General features: G+C 36.4%; 2 protein-coding genes across 10 annotated transcripts in view; both read right to left on the minus strand.

Annotated features, from left to right (window-relative positions):
- Nucleotides 1-15,847, minus strand: part of LOC127813198 (WAT1-related protein At4g19185) — a 34,742-nt gene extending 18,895 nt beyond the window's left edge. For 2 of the 9 annotated variants that reach the window (XM_052354029.1, XM_052354026.1), the window contains exons 1-2: nucleotides 3,691-3,944; nucleotides 78-210 (exon numbers count right to left, since the gene is read on the minus strand). Coding sequence is in view for 7 of the 9 variants with exons in the window: in XM_052354026.1 (XP_052209986.1) it covers nucleotides 78-85 (8 nt within the window). In the remaining 2 variants the exon portion in view is untranslated. Of the gene's footprint in view, nucleotides 1-77; nucleotides 211-917; nucleotides 2,329-3,690; nucleotides 3,946-5,265; nucleotides 5,626-5,845; nucleotides 5,998-6,569; nucleotides 6,726-12,628; nucleotides 12,915-13,034; nucleotides 13,152-13,253; nucleotides 13,317-13,962; nucleotides 14,386-15,478 lie in introns of those variants that run through there. The other 7 variants (XM_052354021.1, XM_052354022.1, XM_052354027.1 and 4 more) reach the window with 7 other exon arrangements.
- A 1,189-nt stretch (nucleotides 15,848-17,036) lies between these two features.
- On the minus strand, nucleotides 17,037-24,333 carry LOC127813668 (conserved oligomeric Golgi complex subunit 6). Its single transcript, XM_052354766.1, has 11 exons — nucleotides 23,985-24,333; nucleotides 23,850-23,902; nucleotides 22,637-22,784; nucleotides 22,419-22,526; nucleotides 20,558-20,625; nucleotides 20,066-20,189; nucleotides 19,817-19,963; nucleotides 19,432-19,695; nucleotides 19,063-19,347; nucleotides 17,867-18,016; nucleotides 17,037-17,790 (listed from the first exon to the last, which is right to left on the minus strand). Exons 1-11 carry the CDS (start codon nucleotides 24,204-24,206, stop codon nucleotides 17,287-17,289), a joined length of 2,073 nt encoding a protein of 690 aa, XP_052210726.1. The 5' UTR covers nucleotides 24,207-24,333; the 3' UTR covers nucleotides 17,037-17,286.
- Nucleotides 24,334-25,236: the final 903 nt, after the last annotated feature.

A 25,236-nucleotide genomic window follows, 5' to 3' on the forward strand; every position in this document is an offset into this window, starting at 1 on the left:
TCATCGTGATAGTACATAAAGAATACCAAGATGATTAGAAATATGAATGCAACAATTACCACTATAATACAATCTACCTATTCATAGTGTTATACTAGATTTGAAATTCTCTCAATTGCCTCTCGGTTGGATCGCGTCCATAGTTTTGAAAGGCGTGAGTCGCAAAGGGTCCTGGAGCTTGATACGAGAGGCGCACAAGGCGAGGCGCACCTTTTAGAAAAAAAAAACTCAAAATCTTGTAAAATCATAAAAAATTATCAATAATAACACATGCATATCATTAATGATTCATTATTTTCAAATTCTAAACTAACAGCATCAAAGTTGATTAATTCATCATACAAATTCTAAACTAGAAATATCATCAAAGTTCAAACTTAAAGTCTCAAACTCAAACAAGTACCAATCATCATACAAAGTTCTAAACAAACATATAAACACTACAAGTCCACAATAAAGAAAATGTTTTCATTTTGAAAAATACTATTTTTCTAACTCTGAAAGATTACCGCATTATAAGGAGACATATAAGAAAATATTTTCATTTTAAAAAACTATCTCCCGGTATTTTGATAGCTAATATTCATTGTTGTTAAAATGATTTTTAATGAATTTTTCAAGAAATAGTAGGTATATATTTTGGGGGTGGTAAAATCGCCGCAAAATCCCGAGTTTGTACTAAAACCAAAATTATATTTTCTTATTATTATGGATTTTAATTTCTTAGATATTTTTATTAAATCCAAATGGGGGGTACTTTCTTATTTACATTTATGTATTAAAGTAAATAGAAGATAAAATATAAATAAAGAAGTGTAAATATTTGTAATGTATACATGTTGGAACTGAGAAGAGGGGAGGAATTGGGCTGCCTAGGTTTTAATTAAAACCTAAGTTTCATGAGGCGCGCCTCTCACCTCGACGCCTCACTATGAAAGGCGAGGGCCTCGTTGAAATTGCCTCACCTTGGCCTAGGTGAGGCATCGAACTGGCACCTAGGCACGCCTTTAACAATTATGATCACGTTAAAATCACCTAACAAAATTATTAAATTACAAGAGAATTAAATTAAAAAAAATGCAAGATCTAAAATATTTTCAACAATTTAAAATATTTATCATAATTGACTAACGAACCACGAAGCTACAAACGGAGTGACGTGAATATAATTCTAACACTGGACTTTTAAGAAAATTGGTTGGGCTTTAATGGAACATGAGGATTAAGCTTTACCAACTAAATTTGGATTTTTGAAAATAAACTTGGGCCCGATTTGAAATAAAATTGGGCTTGGCCCAAATTGGGTTTGTTATAGTTACTAAATTAAAATAGGAATTGGTTAACCATGGGATTTGGCTAACCAAGGGTAGTACACATCTATTTTGGAAGCAAATAAATCAAGATATCATAAGTTAATCTAATTAAATTGGGAATTAGATAAATAAGAATATCATAAGCAAATCTCAATATTATGTATTAAATCAGGAATTGAACAACCATTGGAATTGGCTATCCCAATTATCCTTTTCTCAATTTGGATATTAAATAATTCTGGAATATCTTGGAGCAATTCAGGTGCATCATATCCATGGATTGGATTAGGCTTGCACCAACCAACCAAACACCCTAAATTAATTTTAGGGTCTGGAGGTTTTGGCAGCCAAGCAGTGCACATGCTGCGTGAGTGAGGGTTGGGGAAGGGAGTGTCGGTCGGCGGTGGTGGCTTTCGACCACTGTCATCAGGGGCCGCTAAGCCACGGCCATTGCTGTCTGGGGTTCGGGTTCTTCGCGAGGAAGAGGAAGAAGAAGATGCAGAAGAAGAAGAAGAAGAAGAAGAAGACGAAGCAGAAACAGGAAGAAGAAGACGTAGCAGCAGAAGACGAAGAAGTCGAAGCAGAAACGGAGGAAAAAGAAGACGAAGAAGACGAAGCAGAAGGGGCGGAATCGGACCTGGTATCCGAGAGTTCGAAAGACGATTCCGAACCGAAGGAGGGCAAGGGGAATCAAGCCACGAACCACGATACCAACAATCTCGGCCATGAAAATCGAAGTCGAGGAGTGGCGGTACAGGGCTACATTCTTACCTGAGATTTTCCGCCACCCACATCACCGAGAAGAAGTGGAGCACGAGAGAGATAGAGAGAGAGAGAGAGAGATCGCGAAAGAGTGCAGAAGATATAAATCGGTGAGGGAAAGAGTCGTTGCTGCCATGGAAGGAAAACGCGCGACTGCCGGTCGTGAATGGAGGATGAGAAGGGAAAGTTGCAGGCGACCATTGCAGAGAGGAGAGATGGGGTGTTTCAAGGAGTGCAATTTTGTTCACCCCTTTAACGGGGGTGAACCCTCACAATTTTTGTAAAATTTTTGTAAGGTGATGTGTAACGGAACGACACTCATTCAAAATAAAATGCCGTTCCGTTATATATCACCCTCACAATTTTGTGAGGGTAATGTTCATCCGTTAAAGGGGGTGAACAAAATTGCACTCTATTTGAAGGCTCGGCTTGACCCACCTTGACTAGTTTATTAAAGGCCATGAGACTGTGTCGGACTCCCATTTTTCATTGCCCGGGCTGCCTCCCTTGCAGGCCAAGCGAGCCTAAGCCAGCCCTCTATTTTCTAACTCTACTATTCATCGATCCTCAAACAAGCCAGTAGGGGTGTGCACGGTGCGATTTGGGCAATTTAGAAAGGATTTAACAAGTCAAACTGCATGTACGGTTTGACATTAAATCAGACCACGTGGTCTGGTTTGGTGTGCACAAACCGCACCGCATTTGTGGTGCGGTTTCCGCGGTTTGATGCTTCTTTATTGTTTCATTTGGTGTTTCCTTCACTAACTTATAAATTTTTAATTAAAACATAAAAATCAATGCATAAAATCATAATTTTTAAATTTTTATAGTATCTTGGAGTTTAAAACTAAAATAAGTTACTATCTAATAAAAAATACAAATTTAAAAGTTTTAAATTTACAACATAACCACATGCTCATAATATAAAAATAACACAAAAATCCACAATATAATTCATGGTCAAGAAAGTATATATTTTTAATTTATTTTTTTAATTTTTAAATTATTAGATATTTTTAATTTTTTTATTAATATACTACTTGGCCGATTTGGTTTTAACCAAATCAAAAAAATCATAAACCGCAAATCGCACGGTTTGAGAATTTCTCAAACCATGTCAAACCGCACCCCCAAAAAATCGCACGATTTGGTGCAGTGCAATTTGGTGCGGACGATTTTTGCGGTTTGACAGTTTTTTTACACACCCCTACAGTACGAAGTTTTAATGCATCATCATTTCGTATCTTGTTTTTCTGTGAAGGATATATCCTACCAAGTGAATGAATTCCCAATTTCTCTGCTTCCCTATTCTGTTTTTTTTCCTCGTTGACAAATCATCCGCGCTCCAAAGCAAACAAAATATTACTCATAATTAATATTTCTTTAGCCAATGAGGTGACAAATTTCAATCCAACCAACCACGTAATATCCTTCTAATAAAATTCCCTGCAGGCAGGTGCTTAGTGATTTATTTGGAATTAAGCCCGGGATTCAAACAATTTCCTCAGATTTGGCAGAAAGAAAACGAAACAAGCACTTCATATAATATATATATATATATATGTACACACACACACACACATATATATATATAGAGAGAGAGAGAGAGAGAGACCTTTCGAGAATATAGGCAAGAGGAGAGAGAATAGAAAGGGCAAGAAGATCGCGGACGACGCAGAAGACGACTTGGTTGGCCCCGTCATTCAGAGCTACTTTAGTGATCACCTGATATCCTCCGACAAATATCTCCACAATAGCCATGGCTAACTGTGTTTTCCACACCTTTCCTCCTCCCCCAATCTCTGCCACTTCCGCCATTGCTCTCTCTCTGTCTCTCTCCATCTCTATCTCTCTCTCAAAGAAGAAGAAGAAGTAGAAGAATTAATTAATCTCTCCCTATTGGGGATATATTAATTAATTTAATATATCCCCAATAAGATTTGTCATGTTGATCCTCTGTGGTCCCTTTTTTAATTAATTATCTCTCTATTGAGGGGACCATCTTATTTGACAGTCATAAACACTTAGAAGCAACATAACATTATTTTTAATATTTTATGCATAAATTATTCAACACGGCATTTATAATAGTTAAAAGTCATCACATATTACTATTTTCAATTAGATTATTATTCTTTTCTAATTTGCTTAAAAAGTAAATTTAAATGTCAAATCACACCTTGCGTTGCACCCACCTCTCTCACTTATTAAGTAAATTTTGACACCATTTTCAACATGACTACTATTCTTGTTATTAATTAGGTTGCATAAAAATTAAAATAAAAAATAGATACAATATAGGACAAAAATGAATAAATAATATTATTTTAAAAAAATAAAAAACAAAAATTCATAAATAATAAAATATAATATTTATTTTATAAATATAATTTTTTATATAAAAATAATTATTATTTAATAAAAACAAACATAAAATCTGTCATCCATTTAAACAGTCACAAACAATAAATTGTCTTGTTTCTAACATAGTCATGAAACAAAAAATTCAAAATACAATTCTAATATTTTTTCAATATTTCAAAACAATTTTAAAATATTTTTAAAATTATAAAAATATTCCTCTATTTTTTTTTATATTTCTTAACATTTCAAGACAAAATAAGCTTTAAAAACATTGAACCATTTCAGCGTTTCCTTGCATGAGCAATTACTTAACCTAAATATCCTATATAAAATCAACAAATACTCTTTATTAATTTGTCTTTTATTCCCTCTTTAACTTAAATATACTCATTGACATGAGAGCATACAAAACCTAATAAAAAGCAATTGCGGCCGACAAATTAACACTTTCGTCTACTAATAAACTAGAAACCCATCATTTCCAATTAGAATGTTAATACTCCATCGTATCACGGCTCAAACAAATATTTTTGCCTCACCATACATGTATAGTCCTCCCAGCCTGCAATTATTGTCCTTCCAATAGAGTGGCAATCACATCATTAGAGACAGACCTAATCATAATCACACATTTTTTTAAAAAAAATTAATAATAATAAGATAAAATCCATAACTCAATCCTTAATCAACTATTAACATTTTTAAAAAAAATCATAATATTTAATCCAACAAATTTTATGTTGGTGATAGCTAGTTAAAGTTCCCCGCTTAGAACCACATGCAGAAAAAGAGGACACAAAGAAAGATAAAATGAAGGAAATGCAAATGAACAGATCCAAGCAAACAAAAGATTTTACCATTTTGTATTGTCTTTATTTTTCTTTTTTTCTTTTTTTTTGTGCCGACTGACTTCCAATATGCCAACAAAATTCACCCAAAAGAGAATAGTAATATCCAATACATATATATATATATCATTACTCAGTCTACAACCTTTGGTGCAGAGGGGCTAGAGAAAATCTGGCCTATCTGGTACGGGATCTTGTTGAGGGATGAGTCTCTGGGAATTAGAGGCTCCGATGGCCTTGTTGAATGGGGAATAATCCCCATAGCAGCCTGCCTTTCCTTGTGGGTTGCCCAAGTCACCAAATAAAGTCCGGCAAGGATCAGAAGTCCCCCTAAAATGCTGTTCCAATGCGTAGAGAAAGGGTTAGTCCAACACACTAGCTTAATTCAATGCCATCACTGGCAATGGGAAGGTCCCTAGTTCCAGATTAAATTCAAAATTTGTGTCCACGGATCTATTCTATTGAGCATCCATTTGACAAGATATCCTTTGATTAGGTCAGGGTCGTCTAAGAATAAGGGATCAAACTTGTGAACGATCCCAAGTTTCAGGAGCATACCTTCCCAAATAAATAGGGCTTCCGAGGAAAATCCTGGAAAGGAAGGCAGATGCTGCAGGTTGAAGTGGATTATAAAGGGCAACCAAAGCAGGTCCCAGGATCTTGTTGGACCACGTCAAAAGCCCGTAGTTCAGGGCAGATGCAACAACTCCCTGAGAAAACAAAGGTAGAGTGCAAAATATTTTATCTAATTTTTCCCTTCAACAAGATTTAATGCAGAGAACAAGAAATTATCAGAAATTAATTGGTTACCCATGAATTTCAGGTCATGATGGTCATCAAAGATCAAGGAAACACACACATCCACTGGATTCTATTACCAGAAACAACCTTGGATAGAGTGACAGGGGAACCAAGTGTGTGACCTACCCTTTGTTCCAGCGTATCAAGCACATACGTCCTTCAAGCTCTGGCTGGTCTAAACATTCTAACACCAGTAGTAGTTGGATCTGTTTGGTTCAGTTTTAATGTCTTTGATTTTATTTTCATAAAACTGAGCCAAGCAAAATTATAACAACCACAACACCACCTCTCAATAGTTACCAGAACTAACCAGATAATGAAATCATTTACCAGAGGTTGGAAGTAAATAGAACACAAATTAGAAACTAATCATAGCTTCTGCGGGAACCCCCCCCCCCCCCCCTCCCCCACAACACACACAAAGAGAGGGGGAAGGGGGGTGTAAAAGATTAATAAGTCCATGAACAAGAAAGATCCTTACAGCATAGAGTACAGCAAAAATCTCTGACTTGGTCAAACTCCAGTCTGTTGATTCGTTGGTCATAAAGAATGCTGTTATTACCATCAGTAAAGCACCAAAGAAGTATGAGTATGCAGTCACTGATAGGCTGGCAGGATACTTTGAAAGAAGTGGCGCCTGGAAATTTTTTTAAAGGTCAAATCCCTGAACAACTAACATTATATCTAAGCTAATCCCATTATGACTATGACATGTTCAGTCCCAAAAAACTGAAACAGCATGTATAATTTCTCATGGAAATATAAGGACATCAATCACATACTGAAAATAATTACAAAAATATTGCATAACAGAGAAACATGGTGGACTGGAAAACAATGAGGGATGACATAGAATATAAGGACCTTACAGAAAATACAATCATGGATAAATATAATTGGGAGCTAGAATCCATGTAGCCAATCCCACTTAAGGCTTGGTGTCATTTGCTGTTGTACTACATAAAACAGAAATTATGGCAAATGAAATAAAAATGAATTTGAAAAATGAAATAAGGGACAAGAAGAAAGTTATAATTTCCCATAAAAACACAAACAGAGGACAAGCAGCTCCTAAATCCATGAAACCAACAGAAATATTGCTCTACCCCTTCTTGTTAACATCAGCTATAGTAGCTCATATCCAAATGCATCAGAAAACAAGGTAGCAAGTCAGTGAAAGATCTCATCTCTAGGAAATATACAAGAATGGAAATGAGCACAGCACATCAAAACAACACAATATTGGCATGCCAACATGGTAATTTTCAAAAAGATTAGGACCTAGCAAGGTGAGGACACATCAAAAAGTAGATGATCCATTTTATATGCATATATAGCAGAAGGTTTGCTCCTCTGTATCTGGGGAATTGCAGTTCAAGTTGTGGAAACAGGTTCTTTGCAAGGCATGAGTAAGGCTACGTAGAAAAATGGCCCTCTCCCAACCTTCACAAAGTGGGGAGCCTCATGCACTAGGATGCCCTTTGAGAGTGAGTTCTAATAGCAACAGTAAGGTTGTTCCCTTTTTACTAAAAGGTCAAGGGTTCAAATTTTGGAAACAACTTTGTAAAACAAGGGTAAGATTGCATTCAAAAACAACCCCCGCAAAGGGGCAAACCTCATGCACTAGAGACGACCTCACAATAAGCTTATCCCAAAAAAAATAATAATAATAAAATATGCAAACATAAAATTAACTAACATTCTACATAGAAAATAAGTTCAATTAAAAAGTTTTAATTTGTATTCTAGAAATTTCTTATGGTAAAAAGTATTCAAAATTTGAGATTCTTAAAATTAAAATTTTCATAACATAGAGGACCACTAAATAAATCCACAATATTTTTATTTATTTTTTTAAACCAAAAATGCCGCTGTAATTTGTTTAAAAAATAGACAGACAAGATCATGTGATAGGACACAGAGCCCCCAAAGTTTGGTCGCAAAAACTTAATATATAATAAGGCATGTCTGAATAACTATTCAACATGCATTTTGGCAGAGTCCACGATTGTCAAGGTTCTAAACAATACAACACCATTGCAGAAGTGTTTATGCATCTTGGGAAATACACTTTTGTAGATACAAATAGTGAAAATCCTAGCACTAAACATTATGAGAGATGAAAATCCTAGCACTAAACTGTCACAACCCCAAGGATCCCCAAGGATATGGTAGTAATTATGTATTATATGAAATTCTTTTGGCGGTTGTACTTTGTTGTGGTAGTAGTTGTACCTTTCAGTTGTATCATAACTGAAATGACCAAAAAAGACTGTGTGTATCAAAATGAATCCAATGAACCCATCACTTACCCTAAGTAAAAAAAAACCACATCGATGGGACGAAGATAAATAGATACACTTAATTACGATGAATTATATTTGTTCGATACACTATTGTCAATATATAATGAGTTTTTGAAACAAATACAATGGAAAAAACAAAAGAAATTCAATTGAAATAATATTCAATTTTAATGAGATTTTAGTAAGTTATCAACTTAATTTTCTATTATTATATTATTAAATAAATAAAAAATTAAGTCAATAAAGTAACAGATATTCTAGCCCTTCCTATAAAAAAAGTCTTTTATTGAAATGGAAGCCAATCAATCAATTCCATAATGAACTAGTTAATAATATTGACTAAATTAACTAACCAAAAGCTTTGCCCTCCCTCTATCTATCCAAGGGATGGAAGGGCAGAGGCCTTGGTGTCCCCCCCCCCCCAATCAAGAATTGGGACCTCACAATCACTAGCCAATATGTTTTCCTCTCATACTTTTCTTCGTTCATGGTTCGATATTCCCCTTCATGAATTATTAGAAACCAACTTAACTATTCAGAAACCAACTTAACTTGTCGGATTCACATTTTACTAGATCTTTTGTTTCTAGCTTGAAGCTAATAATGGAGAAAAATATACAATTTTCAATTTGAATAATTTTCTATTGAGCAGGACATCGTTTTATATCGACAAGCAACCAGGAAAGGAAGAAAGAAATTATCTAGGACTGATTGATTGAAATTGCGTTGCTGTGTTAGAAGAAGGATAGCTATACTAATTCAGTATATCCTAAAGACGCCCTCAGCACAATATTGACGATCTCACAAAGATACAATTTCAATACATGGAAATTTACTAATCTCATCTTGAAGGGAATCGATCCTCTTTTGACTGTACAATAATAGTTCAAATTATGCGGAATTTGTTTGGTTTATCCTATTAACTTTAACTCGGCTCATTCGAAATAAGTATCTTCCAAATTTGAGAATCCCAATGATATTGTCTTCTCTTTTTTTCTTGTTGTTAGCCCATTCATACCATATGACAAATGAAACTTCAATTACTTTGGGAGGCTCTTTACTTCAATTAGTCCCCATGTGATCCCAATATGTATGATGGAATCAAATGGATTCCTACTTCAAATATTGGATCTCCTGTCACAATTAAGAGGGATCATAGAAAAAACAAGTTCAAAATCACGATCAATTCCTTTTTCAAATCCTGCTGCAACTACACAGTCTATAAATATGTTAGATTAGTTAGAGAATGTTCATAGTGAATGATAATTGAATCTGTTTCTCTCTCAGCTTCTTTGATGTCACTTCCGATTCCCTCTGATTCTCTCTCTATCTTTGTTTTGTCTGAATCCTCCGTTATTTCTTTCTATTTTCCCCCTCCATTTCTGTTCTAATTCTCCATTGGATTCTTTCAATTTCCCATCTAAACCCTAGGTACATGACATAAACATTGGGAAATACACTTTTGTAGCTACAAAAGTGGTTATCATCAAACATGCTAGTGAGAGGCAGAGAAGAATCTTCTTCAGGTATCCTCAATCAATCGTTCCATATATTAAAAAATAAAATAGCAAGTCTTCCACCTTTGGACAAATCTACCCCTTCCTGGAAGGCCAACTTTTATCATAACATCTCTCACGAGCTATTCCAAGCAGGTTCATAATTGAGCTTTGAACCTAAAGGAAGCCCTAAACAGGATGAGGTAAGAAACACAATTCTACAACCAAGGGAATAAGCTAACCTTTCAATATTATCCACAATAGCCACAAGAATGTTTCAGCTCTTAGTTAAATTGATAAGCAAACTCCACATAACCCCAAAGCACAATACAGCACACCCAAGTATCTCAATTCCCTAAGTTTAGCATTAGATAAAAGAAGAGTATCATACAAGGCTGCAGTTGCACATTGCTAAAGTAAAAATTGGACAGAAAATCGACTAAAAAGAACATCCCAGCAGGTAACAATACTTGAAGACAATTAAGGTTGGAGTTGCAATGGTTGCAGCAGATGACACAGACCAACCTGAAAGACTAATTTTTGAGGAAGAAATTATGAGATTCTGAAGAGTTCATAGTTACAACTAACAAGAAGCCAAGTTAAGACTCCCTCTCTAGATGGATCTAAAATCCACTGTGATACATATTTCTGGTTTGTTGTCTTCATAAATTTCCATCTGTTTTTGGACCAATGATCAAGTGAAGCCATCAAATCCCACTGCCTCCTTTCCACCTTACTGGGAAACAATTTTTTCGATGGCAAGTAAACGGAAAAAGCCTGGGGCACACCCAGAAGTAGAATAAGGAAAGTTTTACATGATGGAATGTATATGCTTGGGGATGAGCAAAAGGAATGGCTTGCAGTATTTCTTATTGTAGTTTGAATATATTTTGTTAAGAGTTTTGTGCTCTTTCTATTGAAACAAAATTGGGCGTAACAGGGTTGGGATATGCTGAAACTGTTACATAATTGTCACTTTACAGTTTTGACTGATTTTTAAAACCACGAGTATGAGATACATATGGGACATGTCAAGTTGGACATGTAACCAATAAGCATGCTTAATAATTAAGTCTATCACATATGACATTGTTGAGAGTAAAATAATAATAATATAAAAGATAAAGTTAGCCATCTAATAGCTTAAGATTTTAGACAAGATGGTAGTTAACAATTCAACAGACATAACTATAAAGGACGCCCTCATATTAAATATCAAATGTTCTATCTTTGTTTGTAAATGCCACATAAAGCTTAATATATAGAAGATATAAATAAGTTGTGTCTCATTGTCTTGGGATAAGAGAACCGGATGAATTCAACATGAACAGAGAACACCCACCTAAAACCCCTCCTCAAGTCCATATGATAATGTCAGATCACTGGAGATAAAAAGGCCCTAATAGGACCCTTTCTTTTACCATTAAAATACTCCATCTTCCTTTTTTTCCTAATGGGAAAATTCAAACCAAACAAGAAAATGCCCCCACATAGGCAAAGAACACCCACCTAAAACCCCAACTCAAGCCCATATGATAATGTTGCACCATCAGATTGCTGGAGATAAAACATTTAATATGATTTTTTTTTTACTATAAAAATACTCCATCTTCCTTTTTGTTCAACACTAGGAAAATTCAAACCAAACAAGAAACCTGATCCCCCCCCCCCCCAAAAAAGTCAAAACACACACACACAAACATTTTCATAAGTAAATGGATAAAAATTCATTAAATAAAATGAAAGCCTTGGGAGGACAAAATTTGTACAAACACGTGCCTTAAGAGGGAAGGAAGGTGCTCCCTATTCACAAGGATGAGCAATAAACTACACGCTCCCCCAATAAATTAAGATGCAAAAGAAAAGTAATCCAAAAAACACAAAAAAGAGATGCAAAAAGAGCGTACTCCATCCTCAACTAAGAATATAAAATATAAACAACCATAATCTTTATTTGCAAACCCAAGCTCTCCATATCTTCAAAGGCCCTTCTTTTTCTCTCACCAAAGACACCATCAAATGCACATAGGAATTGTCATCCATGTTGGCTCTCTTTGTGTCTAGGGTAGGAGATGGCTAGTGCAAGAACCTAAGAACTCCACTGCTAAGTTTGTCATAACTTAATAGATTCCCAAGGTGGGAAATCTAAAGCTTTACACCTTCCAAGATATCGGACAATGTAACAGAAGATTGTCTATACCCTCACTACTCCTACACAAATAGCACCAACCCAACACTATTTGACTACACCTCCCCAGGTTATCAATAGTCAATATGGCACCTGCGGATAGGTGGCAAGCTGTCCACACAAGGAAAGCAACCTAAGAAGGGCACTTGTTTTCCACTTGACATCCAAAGAAAATCTGAACACTCTTTCTCACAAAGGGCATTCATAAAATAAAAGAACAGTGAAGGCCCCCCTTTGTGATGGGCCCCATACCCATGTCTTCCATCTTACCTGTCATACGATGGCGTTGAAGCAAGTCTAGAAAAGTTGCAGCAAGACAATTTTCCAATCCTAAAAGGCCAAGATTCTAGACGATGAACCCAATTTTTATTATGTTAGACTATGGCATATTTAGCTAACCAAGAGTCTAGTGAAAGATATGATTTTCATATGCATTTTACTTCATGCCACCATTTGCATGAAGGCAATAGACTATCAAAATATACAGATAAAATTAATAATCAAATACTACACCTCAAAAACATATAACACAAAATAAATAATCCAATACCTGAATGGCTAGATAAGCCGCCATGCACATACAGTTCCCTATTAAGCACAGTACACCAAGGTGCCAGTGATCAAGCCCAAACTCCAGAAAATTAGATATCAACCACCCAGCAGGTTCTGGTTGACCCCTGGCACTTATTTCAATGTTTGCTACAAAGTCTGACTCCTTATAGCCAATCAAGGCTGGACCTCGAAACAGAACCATCAGTACGGCACCAGACACACAAATCAGTGTACCTCCAACTTTAGACTGACCTTCAGTTTTCAGCAGATTCACCGTTTCTGTACTGCAAGAACAAAATTGACATATTATATTGAACAAGAAATGCAAAGGTAAGCATAAGTAATCATAAACATACAGATGCATACAGACAAAATTTACAGAAGATAAGGATTGAGCAACTGACCCCATCATCACAGCAAATATGAATGTAAATACAGGGATTGCAGGCTGTATAGCTGCAGCATAAGTTGGATTTGTGTAACCAAGACCAAGAAGAAACAATAATTGGTTCCCAAATATTCTGTTCCAATAAGAAATGAAATATATTGTACAATAGATTAGTAGGATGTAAAAGGCATTAAAAAAACTCAACCTAAGAAGTAAAAAAGACTTATAATCTCACCCAGTTAATCCCAGAAATAAGAATGACATGAGGAAACCTCGAGTCATAGGTGGTCTAACTCTTCTGCAAAATGAACCAAGAAACTTTCAGAATGTTTTGTATACATAAATTAGTTGAACATAGATGAACAAACAAGGTCTTGAAAAAGAAGATAAGGTCTAGGGCCATCTCTAAACGTGAATATTACTACTTTCTTTAATCATTTCCACGCATATAGTTGCATAAGGTTGTAGAGTAACAGTGTAATAAGGAAACAAACAAAGAAAATGAGCCCAGTTCACTTATGTATCTATAAGGAACAGATCAATATAAGGCAGGGAGAAAGGTTAATAGACAGGATTAAAGTATGTTACATGGAATCAGGAATGAATATGGACGCCAGGTGCTGATATATGTAATTATCATGTAATACTACTGGACATTGCTAAATTTCATTATATTCTGCAAACTAGCAATTAGCTCTCATATCTTGTTTTACTTTCTTTATTTCTTTTTCTTTTTACTTTTTTTTTTTTCATTCTTCTGAAAGAAAGCATATCTCATATGGTATCAAGTGTAGTGTCCAACAAGGGTAAATCACAAGTTGGATCCTTGTTCCATTTCCCCAAGCTTCACAAAACGTAATCTCACAAATCAATTTTTCTTTTTAGCAGAATCTAAACACGAATACGAATTGGAGTCAAACGGATACAGCAGGAGAGGGACTGACTTCTCACGGACATAGGCGATAGGGGCGAGGATACAGAGGGCGAGGAGGTCGCGTAAGACGCAGAAGACGAGCTGGTTGACCCCGACGTCGAGAGCCAATTTAGTGATGACATGGTATCCGCCGTAGCAGAGCTGCACCAGCACCAATGCGGCGTGCGCCTTCCGTACTTCGCCGCCGAGGCCTCCGGTCGCGACCATCGTCTATCTCATCCACCACCAAATTCCGCGGCTCTCCCCTTTGGCTAGGGTTGCGAGCGGAGGATACAGGGGTTTGTGAATCTGAAGATGAAGGGAGGATTTTGCGCTAGGTTTTGTCGCTCGTGGAGGTTGAATTTGCAGTTTCCAGTTCTGGGTTTGTGAATTTCCACCCGTCTCCCTCCTACGTCTACGTTTGTGAAAAGAACAAGAACCCACCCGTAACATGCATCCAGCGCTAAAAAGGAAGCCATATACTTTTCTTCCTGGAACCTTTTTTACGTTACGCTTCAATTTACAAATTAAAAGTCCACATAATAATAGCTTAAATAATATATTATACATTTTTTTTTAGGCTAATAACCCGTAAGATAAGGTTGAGATTCTAATTTCTAAAAAATAATATTTGACACCCTTCAATCAAATATACTCTTAACATTCATTTCTATCCACAGCTATGTGAAAAATCATTCTTTAGAAACTTGAAATTTTAAGTTTAGATAATATGTCTCTGAATTATTTAGATAGTTGTTAATCATATGATTCATGAATTTAAAAATGAAAAGTTCCCATTTTAAATGACTATGAACAAATAGGGATTTTTTTCAAATATTTTAAATAATAAATATGCTATTTTTTTACCAAATTAAAAAATAATTACTGGAGACTATTATATGAGACTATTTTCATTCACTTGTAAGTCTAATTCAAGTGTTTGCTTCTTGTAGTTCAAAAGTCTAAATCACACTAAAAGATTAAAATAATAATGTGGCCTCAAACTTTTTTGATATGTGCCAACATGATTGATGAGGATAACTTGTGTTGGAAGAATAATATTAAAATATAGAGGAAGTCATAATGGAATTTGCCATATTAGGTTCAATCTAACAATCCTGTTGGTGCACAATCTGCTTCATTCTTTCTTTCTTTTGTCTTCTTGGTGAGGATCCACTTCATCTTTACCCAGCCCATTTGGTTTACTCTTGTGTAACATTTGATGTCTTTGGACTTCATTACTCTTATGCATGTTCCTTGCTAGCTAACAAATAATACTAAGTTCCTGCATTTATAAAGGGTATTTTATTTTCCCTTGTTTATCTGACCATAAAATCTACTGAATTTTTCCTAAAATAATATATTATTATCATACAGTGGGATAAGGGAAGGCAATACACAAAAATTATCCCACATATAGATCAAAAGATCTTGAAAACCGACAAAGAAATGCGAAAAGGATTTCAGAAATTCAGAGTACCAGATTCAAGACAAACTCATCAATGATCAGCTGATCAAGAGATAGAGAGAGAGAGAGAGAGACGGACCTTTCGCGAAAGTAGGCGAGAGGAGCAAGAATGGAAAGTGCGAGGAGGTCGCGGAAGACGCAGAAGATGAATTGATTGGCGCCATCGGCGAGAGCGACTTTGGTAATCACATGGTAACCTCCGTAGAAGACCTGTACCATCGCTACCGCCGCGTGAGCTCTCCATATGTCTCCGCCGCCACCTCCGGCTGCAACATCCTCGGGGGCCGATATCATCGATGGATTTGTGAGTTTGCTTGGGAAAAGCACTTACAGAGAAGAAAGAAGAAATAAAAAAGAAGCAAAAGAGGGACGGTTCGGATGCGGACAGGACACTGCCCATCACCGTCTCCTATCATTAGCAAGGATTAGGACATTCTACTAACCCGCCCCGCCCGTCCCCGTTTGGCCTTCACCTCAACTTCTGTTCCAAAAATCTCTGTTAGAAACAAATTATTTATATTTAGCAATTTAACCTGTAAAAAAAATATTTATTATTTAATAAAAAGTAGCATCTAAACAAGAAACAATATTTTGGCATTTTTATTTTCAAAAAGAAAAAAACAAAAAACCAAAAGTAACAACAAAATCAAACTCAAACATGCCCTTTATTTTTCTAGTTTTCTCACCCTTTAGCCAAATATTTATGGGTTCTGTAGCGAAACAGCCCTCCTTCCCATAACCATAATGCATTTAAGAAAAAGTAGCAGATTAACCCTTAATCACACCAAGGGCTAGTTTGGCTAAAAAAAAATTTAGCAACATTTAAGCTAGATAGTGTTTAAGTAGTTGATAGCGTTTAAATTGAGTAACGTTTAAGCTGATAACGTGTTTGAGTAGATATACTTTTAAGCTATCAATGAATATTTAGTGAATATTTATGTATTTGGTTTGTAAAAATTAATAAACTGTCAAAATTTGACAAAAAAAACTAAAATAGACATATTACTCAATAATAGGTATAAAATTAAAAAATAAATAAAATTTAATACAAAAAATTAAATATATTAATATAACATACATTAATATTTATAATATATATGTTAACATATATATATATATTTAATTATATATAATATATTTTATATATATATATATACATATACTGTGAACCAATAATGGAGGCAATGAGATTGGCAAATAAAGGCAACGGGATTGGTAGATGGGGGCGACAGTGACCATGAAAGAAGGTGGCGATAGAGGCCACGAAGGCAACACATGACGGGCCTAGGCAATGGACGACGAACGACAAGCTGGGGCGACGACAACGACGATAAGTGGGGTGCTACATGATGGACGACGAGCAACGAGGATAGCTGGGGTGACGACGAGGGCGATTACAGCGGACGATGCGACTGTGGCTGTCGAAGAAGGTCTGGCAGCGAGAGAATGGCATTGCAGAGGATGAAAAAGATGAAGGTATGAGTTGGAAATAAGAAGAATATATAACAGTAAATTTGTAATTAAATTCGTCAACTCAACTTTTAATGTATAGAATTTTTGTAAAAACTGGCCCCATGTGACTTTTTTCAAACTTTGTTGGAGTAGCAGTTAAGTTACTCAGCATAAACGCCCTTAAATGCATCCAAACACTCTAATAACTTTTTTTAATAGCTTATAAACTGTTAATACAGCTTAAAAATAGTTAAACCGCATGACTAAACGAAGCCTAAATGATACATGAATTTTAACTTGTCAATTATTCCTATCTATGGCCAGAACATACCCAGAAAAAATGCGCTGCCAACGTACAACAAATTGAGTTTATATCTGTCTCTTTTTCCACCCACAAGTTTAGTTTATAGGGAAAGATTGTTTACATGAAGAGTTTCAAATTCCTAAAATGGTCCTGATCTGATCCGGGGGATGCCTGGCCAGAGACTTGGGATCCGGGTACCGATTCTTCGGATCCATGATCGCCTTGTAAATAAGTTCATAAGCTTCAGCCAGTGATCTGGCCAGTTTGATACAAGCCTCGGAGCGCAGCCGTGGTACCTGCATCTGCTCAAACTCCGGCAGGGACGTTTCGCTGCCTAAAATAAGCCCAAAGAACGCCTTCAGGCACTCGGCAAGAGAGGCCGGAGATGTGTCATCCATATCTGCTAATGGAGTTTCTTCCCGGTTCAGCGAATCACGGAACTGGGGCATCTTGTTCAACAAGCCGCATCTTCTCAGAATGGCATGGACTTCTTTCTCCACAAGGCTGTTCATGTGATTATCGATCATTGTTTGAAGCTTTTTCACGTATTCGGATGCAACCTCGTGGCCTAGTAAGGGTTGTTCGATGGCACACAAGCAGTTGATAAGGAAGATCTTTGACAGTGTTTCGCTAGCCTGCATGAATTCCCAATCTCTTGGGTTATGACTCCAAAACAAGACTGACAGGATACGAGGGTAAGCTAATACAAACCTGAGATGCAGCAGCTATAGAACTACTATTTGTCAAAATTGCATCAACAGATGATTTGCTGAATTGGCTTGGATCAGAACTTGTTTTACCTCTCCTAGATAAATGAAGGGATCCTTTGGATTTGTGCGCCTCTGCTGCTTGTTCACACATCTGCAATTAATGAACATGCATAGAGAACAACTGAATCACAGTCCACTTTCAGACGGGCAAGAAAAGCACATCTGCAGAGTACACTATTTATAGCTTTAAACCTCAATCTTGCTCCAAGAGATTCGGTTACCAATATCTCTTGGTATATAATGAAAAGAAGTTTTCTATTTAATTCTGTACCAGAACCGCCACATTTCCAAGACAACTCAGGTTGAGTCTGAAGCAAATGGCACTTGCACAGCATGGCATACAAGAGAACATCATGATACGTTGTTTGGCATGATTTTAAGTTCAAGCAGTGGTTTTGTTTGCAAGATTGCTTAGTCCCAGAATAAGGGCAATCATTTGTGTTTCTTGTAAACTGTTCTAGACAGAAACCAAAGAGAATATACTTAGGTGCCAACATAGTGGGCTAAAAGCCAAAAACCCTTTCTACCTTCTTCACATATCTAAATTTCAAACCCATGGGAAACCTACCAAAGTACACCAACATCGACCCCAAAACATAGATTGGATTGGCAGCAATTGCCATAACTAATGTAGGAAATTTTAACTTTCTAATGCAGACCAGACTTCTCATGCTACAGACTAGTAAAAAAGTTTGATGCAAAATAGTTTTCCTCATTTCCATCAAACCCCAGCAATAAAACGTTTTCTCACCCCCAAGGACTAAGATTCAATTAAAAAAGATAAATATCATGATACAAAATTTGCTTATATCTGGCATACAATGTTACATGAACAGATGAACTCTTCTATTTCCCTCGTGTACTCCTGCCCAAGAGATGAAGGGTATGAAATATGCATCCAACATCCATGACCAAAATACATACTTGAATTCTCTACTTTTTAACAATGTTCTACGAAGAAACAGTGTCACATTCAATGGTGAAGAAAACTTTCAAATTCTTTTCATTTGTATTAAAGAAGGGAAAAACTTGCTGACGTCTAGTAGAGAAAAACCTTATCTTTATCTCTGCACAAATAACTGAGCAGGTTGCCAAGGATAAGGAAAGAAACACGATTACATTCAAAGCAGAACACACCTGAATAATAGGATCTAGTAAGGCAGATATTACTGGATCAAAAGTGGGCTTCTTTCCCGACAAGGGAACCATCATGCTATCATGTATCTCAATGATTTCAAGCAACACTGAGACTCCTTCCCTCACCGCAGGTGGCGGGGAAAGGTCAACGGCCACAAGGGGAGGATAACGTAAAAGCTTCTCTCCTCTAGTCTTCAGAATGTCGAAAAATGTTTTCTGAGCAGCATCCTTGAGTGCCCAAAGTGTGTTTGATAAGGCTGTTTCTCGCCCCAACAAATCTGATATCTGTAAGACAATAACCAGTTAAACTAGCAATGAAAATGCCCATAACAAAAGTGGTTTTTCTATGAGTATATTTTTTTGACTCACAGTGTAGCTGTAAAACTCCAGGGTATTACTAAGTTTGTAGGATATTATAATGCTCGGTTGAGATTGCAGAACTTGTTCAACTCTAATTTTAAATGGTCGGCAAACACCTTCAAAAATCCTGTCTAGAACAAATGTCAAGTCAGTATCAGTCTTTCCCGAATCATTCTCTAAGCCTTTGGAGAATCGGCGTGCAGTTGGGCCCGTATCAACCACTGCGTCTGGATCTAGTAAACCAAGGACAAGTTCTCTTTCTGATGCCAAGGCCTGCACCAATAAGCCAAAGAAGGGGGGATAAGGGTTAAAAATCTCAAAAGCAGTTTGGGATCAAAATACTTGAGTAGAAACTTGAAAGAAGAAGAGATGTAACAAATAACGTTTGCGACACCTGATGCAGCCACCCCAACATGTCACCTATATAACGCAAGGGATCATGTGCATGTACTTCAATGGGTCTGGGAAGTCCACCAGGTCCTCCACGAGTAAGAGCACTTATAAACCTTCTGAATAATGCATTATGCCTCATATTTGCTACCTGCAAAATGAAAATGGATGTGAGTATGTAAATGTTCAAAAACTCCCCAGGTATTTCACAGAACTGTTGCTTAAAATTTAATGCTTTTCATAGTAGAACTACCTCTTCTGCACAATACTTAAAAAGAACAGGCCTTTCTTTGAGGCAACGAACTGCTGTTTTCAAAAGTTCACCAACTTCAGGATTATCAGTGTCATTCAGCCTCCTACACTCTGCCTGAACCCACCTAAATGAAGAGATAAGAGCCTCAAAAATAAAGATTAAAAAATATACAAAATGTACAACCGCATGAAACTGATTTAATAAACTTAAGAGGAAAGCATCAAGAGAGGAAGAAAACCACCCATTCAGCTCGATACAGACACACCCCTTAGGGAGATTAAAGAAAAGGCAAAAATGGTTAGGATTTCATTTGAAGGGAACCAACGTTTACATAGTTTCTGAAATTAAAAACAAAAAACAAAAAATAAAAAAACCAGAAAAGAATGGAATAAGCATCATATTTTGGGCAGTACACAAGCAAGATAAACATTGAATAGCAGTTAGAAGAAAATGAGTGGCATTGCATGTTTCTATTTGTATAAAGAGCTTCACCTGCACAGGCGTTCATATGCTCCTTCTTGGTACACAGCCATCATGTCCATGAGCTCCAAACCTGCACGCTGAGAGGAGTCTTCGAGTGAATCCCAATTATTACTTTTGTTTCCCCAATTTGGAGTAGAAAAACAAATAAATGAACTCAGGTGAAAAACCATCAAGCCAGAGTAAACAGCTTGATAAATGAAAATTACATCTACAGTAATCCAAACACCGATTGCTTGCAGAAAGCAAGCAAAACACCAATAACTCACACGTGGGCAGATCCTTGTTTACTACAATTCACATTTGCATTGCATAATAGAGTGCCTAACATAAAGTAGAGTGTTAACTTTAGGACTCTTAGATTATACCCTTAGGCGAGAAAAACCCTCTCATAAGCCCTCTCCAACACTTACGAATGCAATGGAAATATAAGAACAGGAAAAATAAACAACAGAAACAGAAATTAACAGAATTTAAAAGGAACAAACACACCGCACAAGAAGGCCAATAATTATACTGGTTCAGGCCAATATTTGGCCCTACATCCAGTCGCCCTAGGCACACAACAATCCACTAGAAACCAGCAAATCAAATGCAGTACACAGTCCCAACAATCCCTCTTTCCAGCGCTCCCAAGTACAACCTTCCCCAAGAGATTACACAAGATCGCTCCAAGATCAACTCTCACAATCTCTCTCTCTTTTTCTCTGCAGTCAAGCGCTCAAGGGATTCTCAATGATCAGAATGAATTGAATGCCTGAGACTGGTGCCTTTCTCCTCTATTTATAGAGGTTTGGGGCGCCGGCTATGAGGGTTTATTTTAAACCTATACAAAAGTCTAAAATGCCCCTTATAATGTACATAAGAAAAACTTCCTACACTACTTAGTTTCTCGGGCGAACTCCTTCATGGGACTGCATGCATCCTTTCTTCTAGATCCAATTTGACTCTATGCAAAACTCTAACATAGAGAATACTCTGAAAAGGTGTTTTTACTGAAATATCCATTCCTATATATAATAGAATGCCTAATCCATGGGATGTGGATGATAGAGTCTTTATTTTTGCACCAGCATTAAATCATTTGATGGATATAAAAAGATGAAGCTGTTCCTAAATAAATGTACATTTCAATTCAGATAGACGAGGAACTGAAAAAATGAAAACCCCTAAAATTTTTCTCACTAGACATAATAAACTCAAAAGCATAAGCTGATGCCAGGTACCTGGGAACCTTTTTCACAAAAGATAAAAGCCTTACCTAACTGCATAAAGTTATCTATGTCATGAAATATTACACCTCATGAAAGGTTTCTACATCCTTGAGACAAAAATAAGTCCTTTTCAGAAACTAAGAAGTGCAAATAAAATCTAAAATTTGTCAAGTTCTCACTGACATTATCACTCTCTAGAATCCATCACCAAGAAAGTGATTTTCGAAAAAAGAGTGCATGTCTGGTCTTACATATGTTGTACCTTAGTTATGTTGTTCTCTCAACAAAAAAATGATAATAACAAAAGCATCCTCATCAACCACAGTCTAGCCCTGTGTTCTATATACTTAAACGTAGCAGAGAGATATGTGTGTGTGTCTGTGTATTCGGGTACTGCACATCCAAAACGTAAGAAAATAGTTGTAGATATCTTCTTCATGATCACACTAACATAATCAAAATCCAATTCCATCATAATCTGGCATTATGGAAAACATAACAGCGTCATAGTTAAGTAGAAAAATGCAAACCAGATCTCATATCAATACAAGCTCCACCTTAATAATAAATTAAGTGCGGATACCAAGCTCTGCATATATCTCATGCGGGCTCTTAAGTGCAAAAATAACAGACAAATAAATGAGAAAAATAGAGTTTACCTGATGATGAGTCCGAAGCAATACTTTGCAGTTGGCATGAATTTCTTGGACATGAGAAAGTGCCTTGAAAAAGTTTTCATTGAGGTCTTCCTCCCTGAGTGCATTTATCTATACATGGAAAACCAATAGCAATGAATACAGATAACAAGAATAGTTGATTTTCTGTTTTGTGCCAGGAAGGCGAAAAGTACAAATATTATTAGAGGATCAACTTATACCTCTTCATTAGAAAGCTGATAGTCACGAAGGAAGCATGAGACAATCTCCTGTCTCTGTGTTGTTACTTCAAATTCCTGCTTGAGCCTCTCTGTGGTACTGATTATATCTCCAGTGGTAGCATTACAACTGTTAAGAGCCTTTGCAATCCTGCAGTTGTAAAACTTTTCAGATGTTGTTTTAAGCATAATTCTCTTCAATGGAAAACTAGAATGGGAATGCAAGTGGCACCATGGAAAATTTCACCCCAATTTTCCATCCACAATATAAACAAAGTGCTACTGAATTCAGGGACAGACTAGAGTCCAAAAGAAAAATATGTTGAAAACAGGATAAAGTGACCCAGTGCAAATTTTCAATCCTGATGCATAAGTTGTTCCATTACAACACGCAAAACTATCCAACTAAGGTATCTTGGACTCTGATGCCTTAGCCCTTAGGTCCCAATTATCCAAGCTATTCCAAGCCTACTGTGAAAACATCTTCATACATGCATCCATGCATCAAATGGCTTTCACTAACTTAATTCCAGTTCAGATCCTCTGGTCATAGCAAACAACTGTTTTCAGTCCTTTTTGCCTAAACTGTGGTACAGTACCATCCACTTCAAATTTGACAAATAATATAGATTAACCATTTTCATATCATGCAAGTTAAAAATTTATCATCTTGGCATCTCCCTTTATCACCTTCACAGAAATCAAAGAAAATTAAGATCATTCAATGCAAGACTTCAACAATCAAGAGCGTTAGTTCTACCAAATGACAGGCTTCCATATCATAAGAGATAGCAAACAGCACTAGCTGCCACCCTTATGTTATCATCAAAATTTTCAATCAATAATTGGAAGGAAATTAAAGATGCCAATTAAACCCTGCTCCAAACTGCATTCGCATTCCCACACTTAACAGACAAACGTTACATCTATCAGCATGAGGAAGAGCCAGTCTAGTTGCATGACTGAAATCACTTCTTCTTTAATCAAACAATTTGAGATCAATGAAATAGAATGAGTTAAAACAAGGATTCGAGAACGCAGAAAACAAAATAGTTCAGTGATCTCCCCTTCTCTGATTGAAGTAAATATATGTAACGTCGGAACTGATACCCTTAAAATTAAAAATAAAAACAAATTTAATAATTTATGTTCAGTTGTTTTATTTTCATAAACCCAGCACATTGAGTAACAAAAGCAGAAGGATCCGGAATCTCACTTGTCACAGCATTCGGCCAGCGCATTGACCTCCTCCTCGACACGATCCAAAGCCTAGAACAACCAAAAACCCCACGAATTTCACTTGATTTCAACTTCTATTAACGAGAAAGAAACAATTTGGAAGGTTTGGCACCTGTTGGGCGGCGTCGGAGGCTTGAAGGAACTCGTGGTTGATGGAGAGAGACCGCTTCTCGATGGTGGAGCGGAGGTCACGGCGTGCGTGGGGGCTGTTCTCGGTGTAGAAGGTGGAGAGAGTGGCGAGCGACGCCACCAGATCTCCGGTCTCCGTCCGCGTCTCCAGCACCTTCTTCAGCTTCCGAGACAGTCCCGGCGCCAACACCGTCGCCGACCCCATCGTCTCCCAATATGTAAGTACACGAAATGGAATCGACTGAATCAATTCAGCTGAGCCTGGATCTTAGATCTCTCCTCCTATTTCTTCTTCTCCGGTCTGGGACTAATCTCTCTGTCCCCCTCTCGCTCCTCCTGTAACTGTTTTGCCTTCTATTCTAATGAGGCCCATTGGGCCTGAAAGTGCCTAGAAAGGGCCAAATGGCCCGTAAAACTAATTAACTGGACAATTGGGCTCATTATCCAAGCAAGACAATTTGATCGTATTTTTTTATATTAGAATCATATCTTTTAAGATAAAATATATATTTTAATCTCCATACTTACACGTTTTTTTTATTTAAACACTCAAATATTTTGTTGTTTCAAAAATACTATTAAACTTTAAATTCGAGTTAATTATACCCCTAAACTTTTTTATTATTTTAATTTTATTCTTAAATTCATTGTTCTCAACAAAATTATCAAGATGTGCAATTGACTCAAAATTATATAATTAAATAGTATAATTGAAATAATAAAATATTTAAATAAAACTATATAAATATAGAGACTAAAATATATATTTGACCTATTTTTTAACCTTAATTTGATTAGGTTTGAACCATGATGGAATGTCCATTTGATTTGTGATAGGTTTTCAGTCTGACCAGACCCTATGAATATAGGACCTCTAACTCTAATACATACACATCTACATAAGTTTCATTTTATACTTAGTATTAATTGGGCTAAAGTAGAGGCATATTAACATAATTGTATAAAAATGACCAAATAGACCTGAGCTTAGATGCTGCCACTCCTGAGATTTGTGTGACCTTATTTTTATATTTTCTCATTTCTGCTTAATACATTCTTAATTATCAAAAGCATAAAGTTTTAATTTTTTTCTAATTAGAAATTTGTGGTACGGGGGTGCCAATTTGGTAGATTTAATAGAAGCAACCAAACCCAGAAGGGAATATTTGGGCCAATATCTTTCTGGGCCAGGCTATATTTATTTGTCTAGGAGTATCATTCTTTTCGTGTGGTTC

Source organism: Diospyros lotus, chromosome 11 (assembly GCF_014633365.1).
Source record: "Diospyros lotus cultivar Yz01 chromosome 11, ASM1463336v1, whole genome shotgun sequence".
Lineage (NCBI taxonomy): Eukaryota > Viridiplantae > Streptophyta > Magnoliopsida > Ericales > Ebenaceae > Diospyros > Diospyros lotus.

What these genes read in the sequence shown, in the direction of transcription:
- LOC127813668 (XM_052354766.1), bottom strand. Translation starts at nt 24,206, where the DNA reads ATGGGGTCGGCGACGGTGTTGGCGCCGGGACTGTCTCGGAAGCTGAAG. An exon ending in ATCAGCTTTCTAATGAAGAG is followed by an intron (nt 22,527 to 22,636) that starts GTATAAGTTGAT and finishes TTCCATGTATAG; the next exon opens with ATAAATGCACTCAGGGAGGA. An exon ending in TGCTTCGGACTCATCATCAG is followed by an intron (nt 20,626 to 22,418) that starts GTAAACTCTATT and finishes GACTCCTCTCAG; the next exon opens with CGTGCAGGTTTGGAGCTCAT.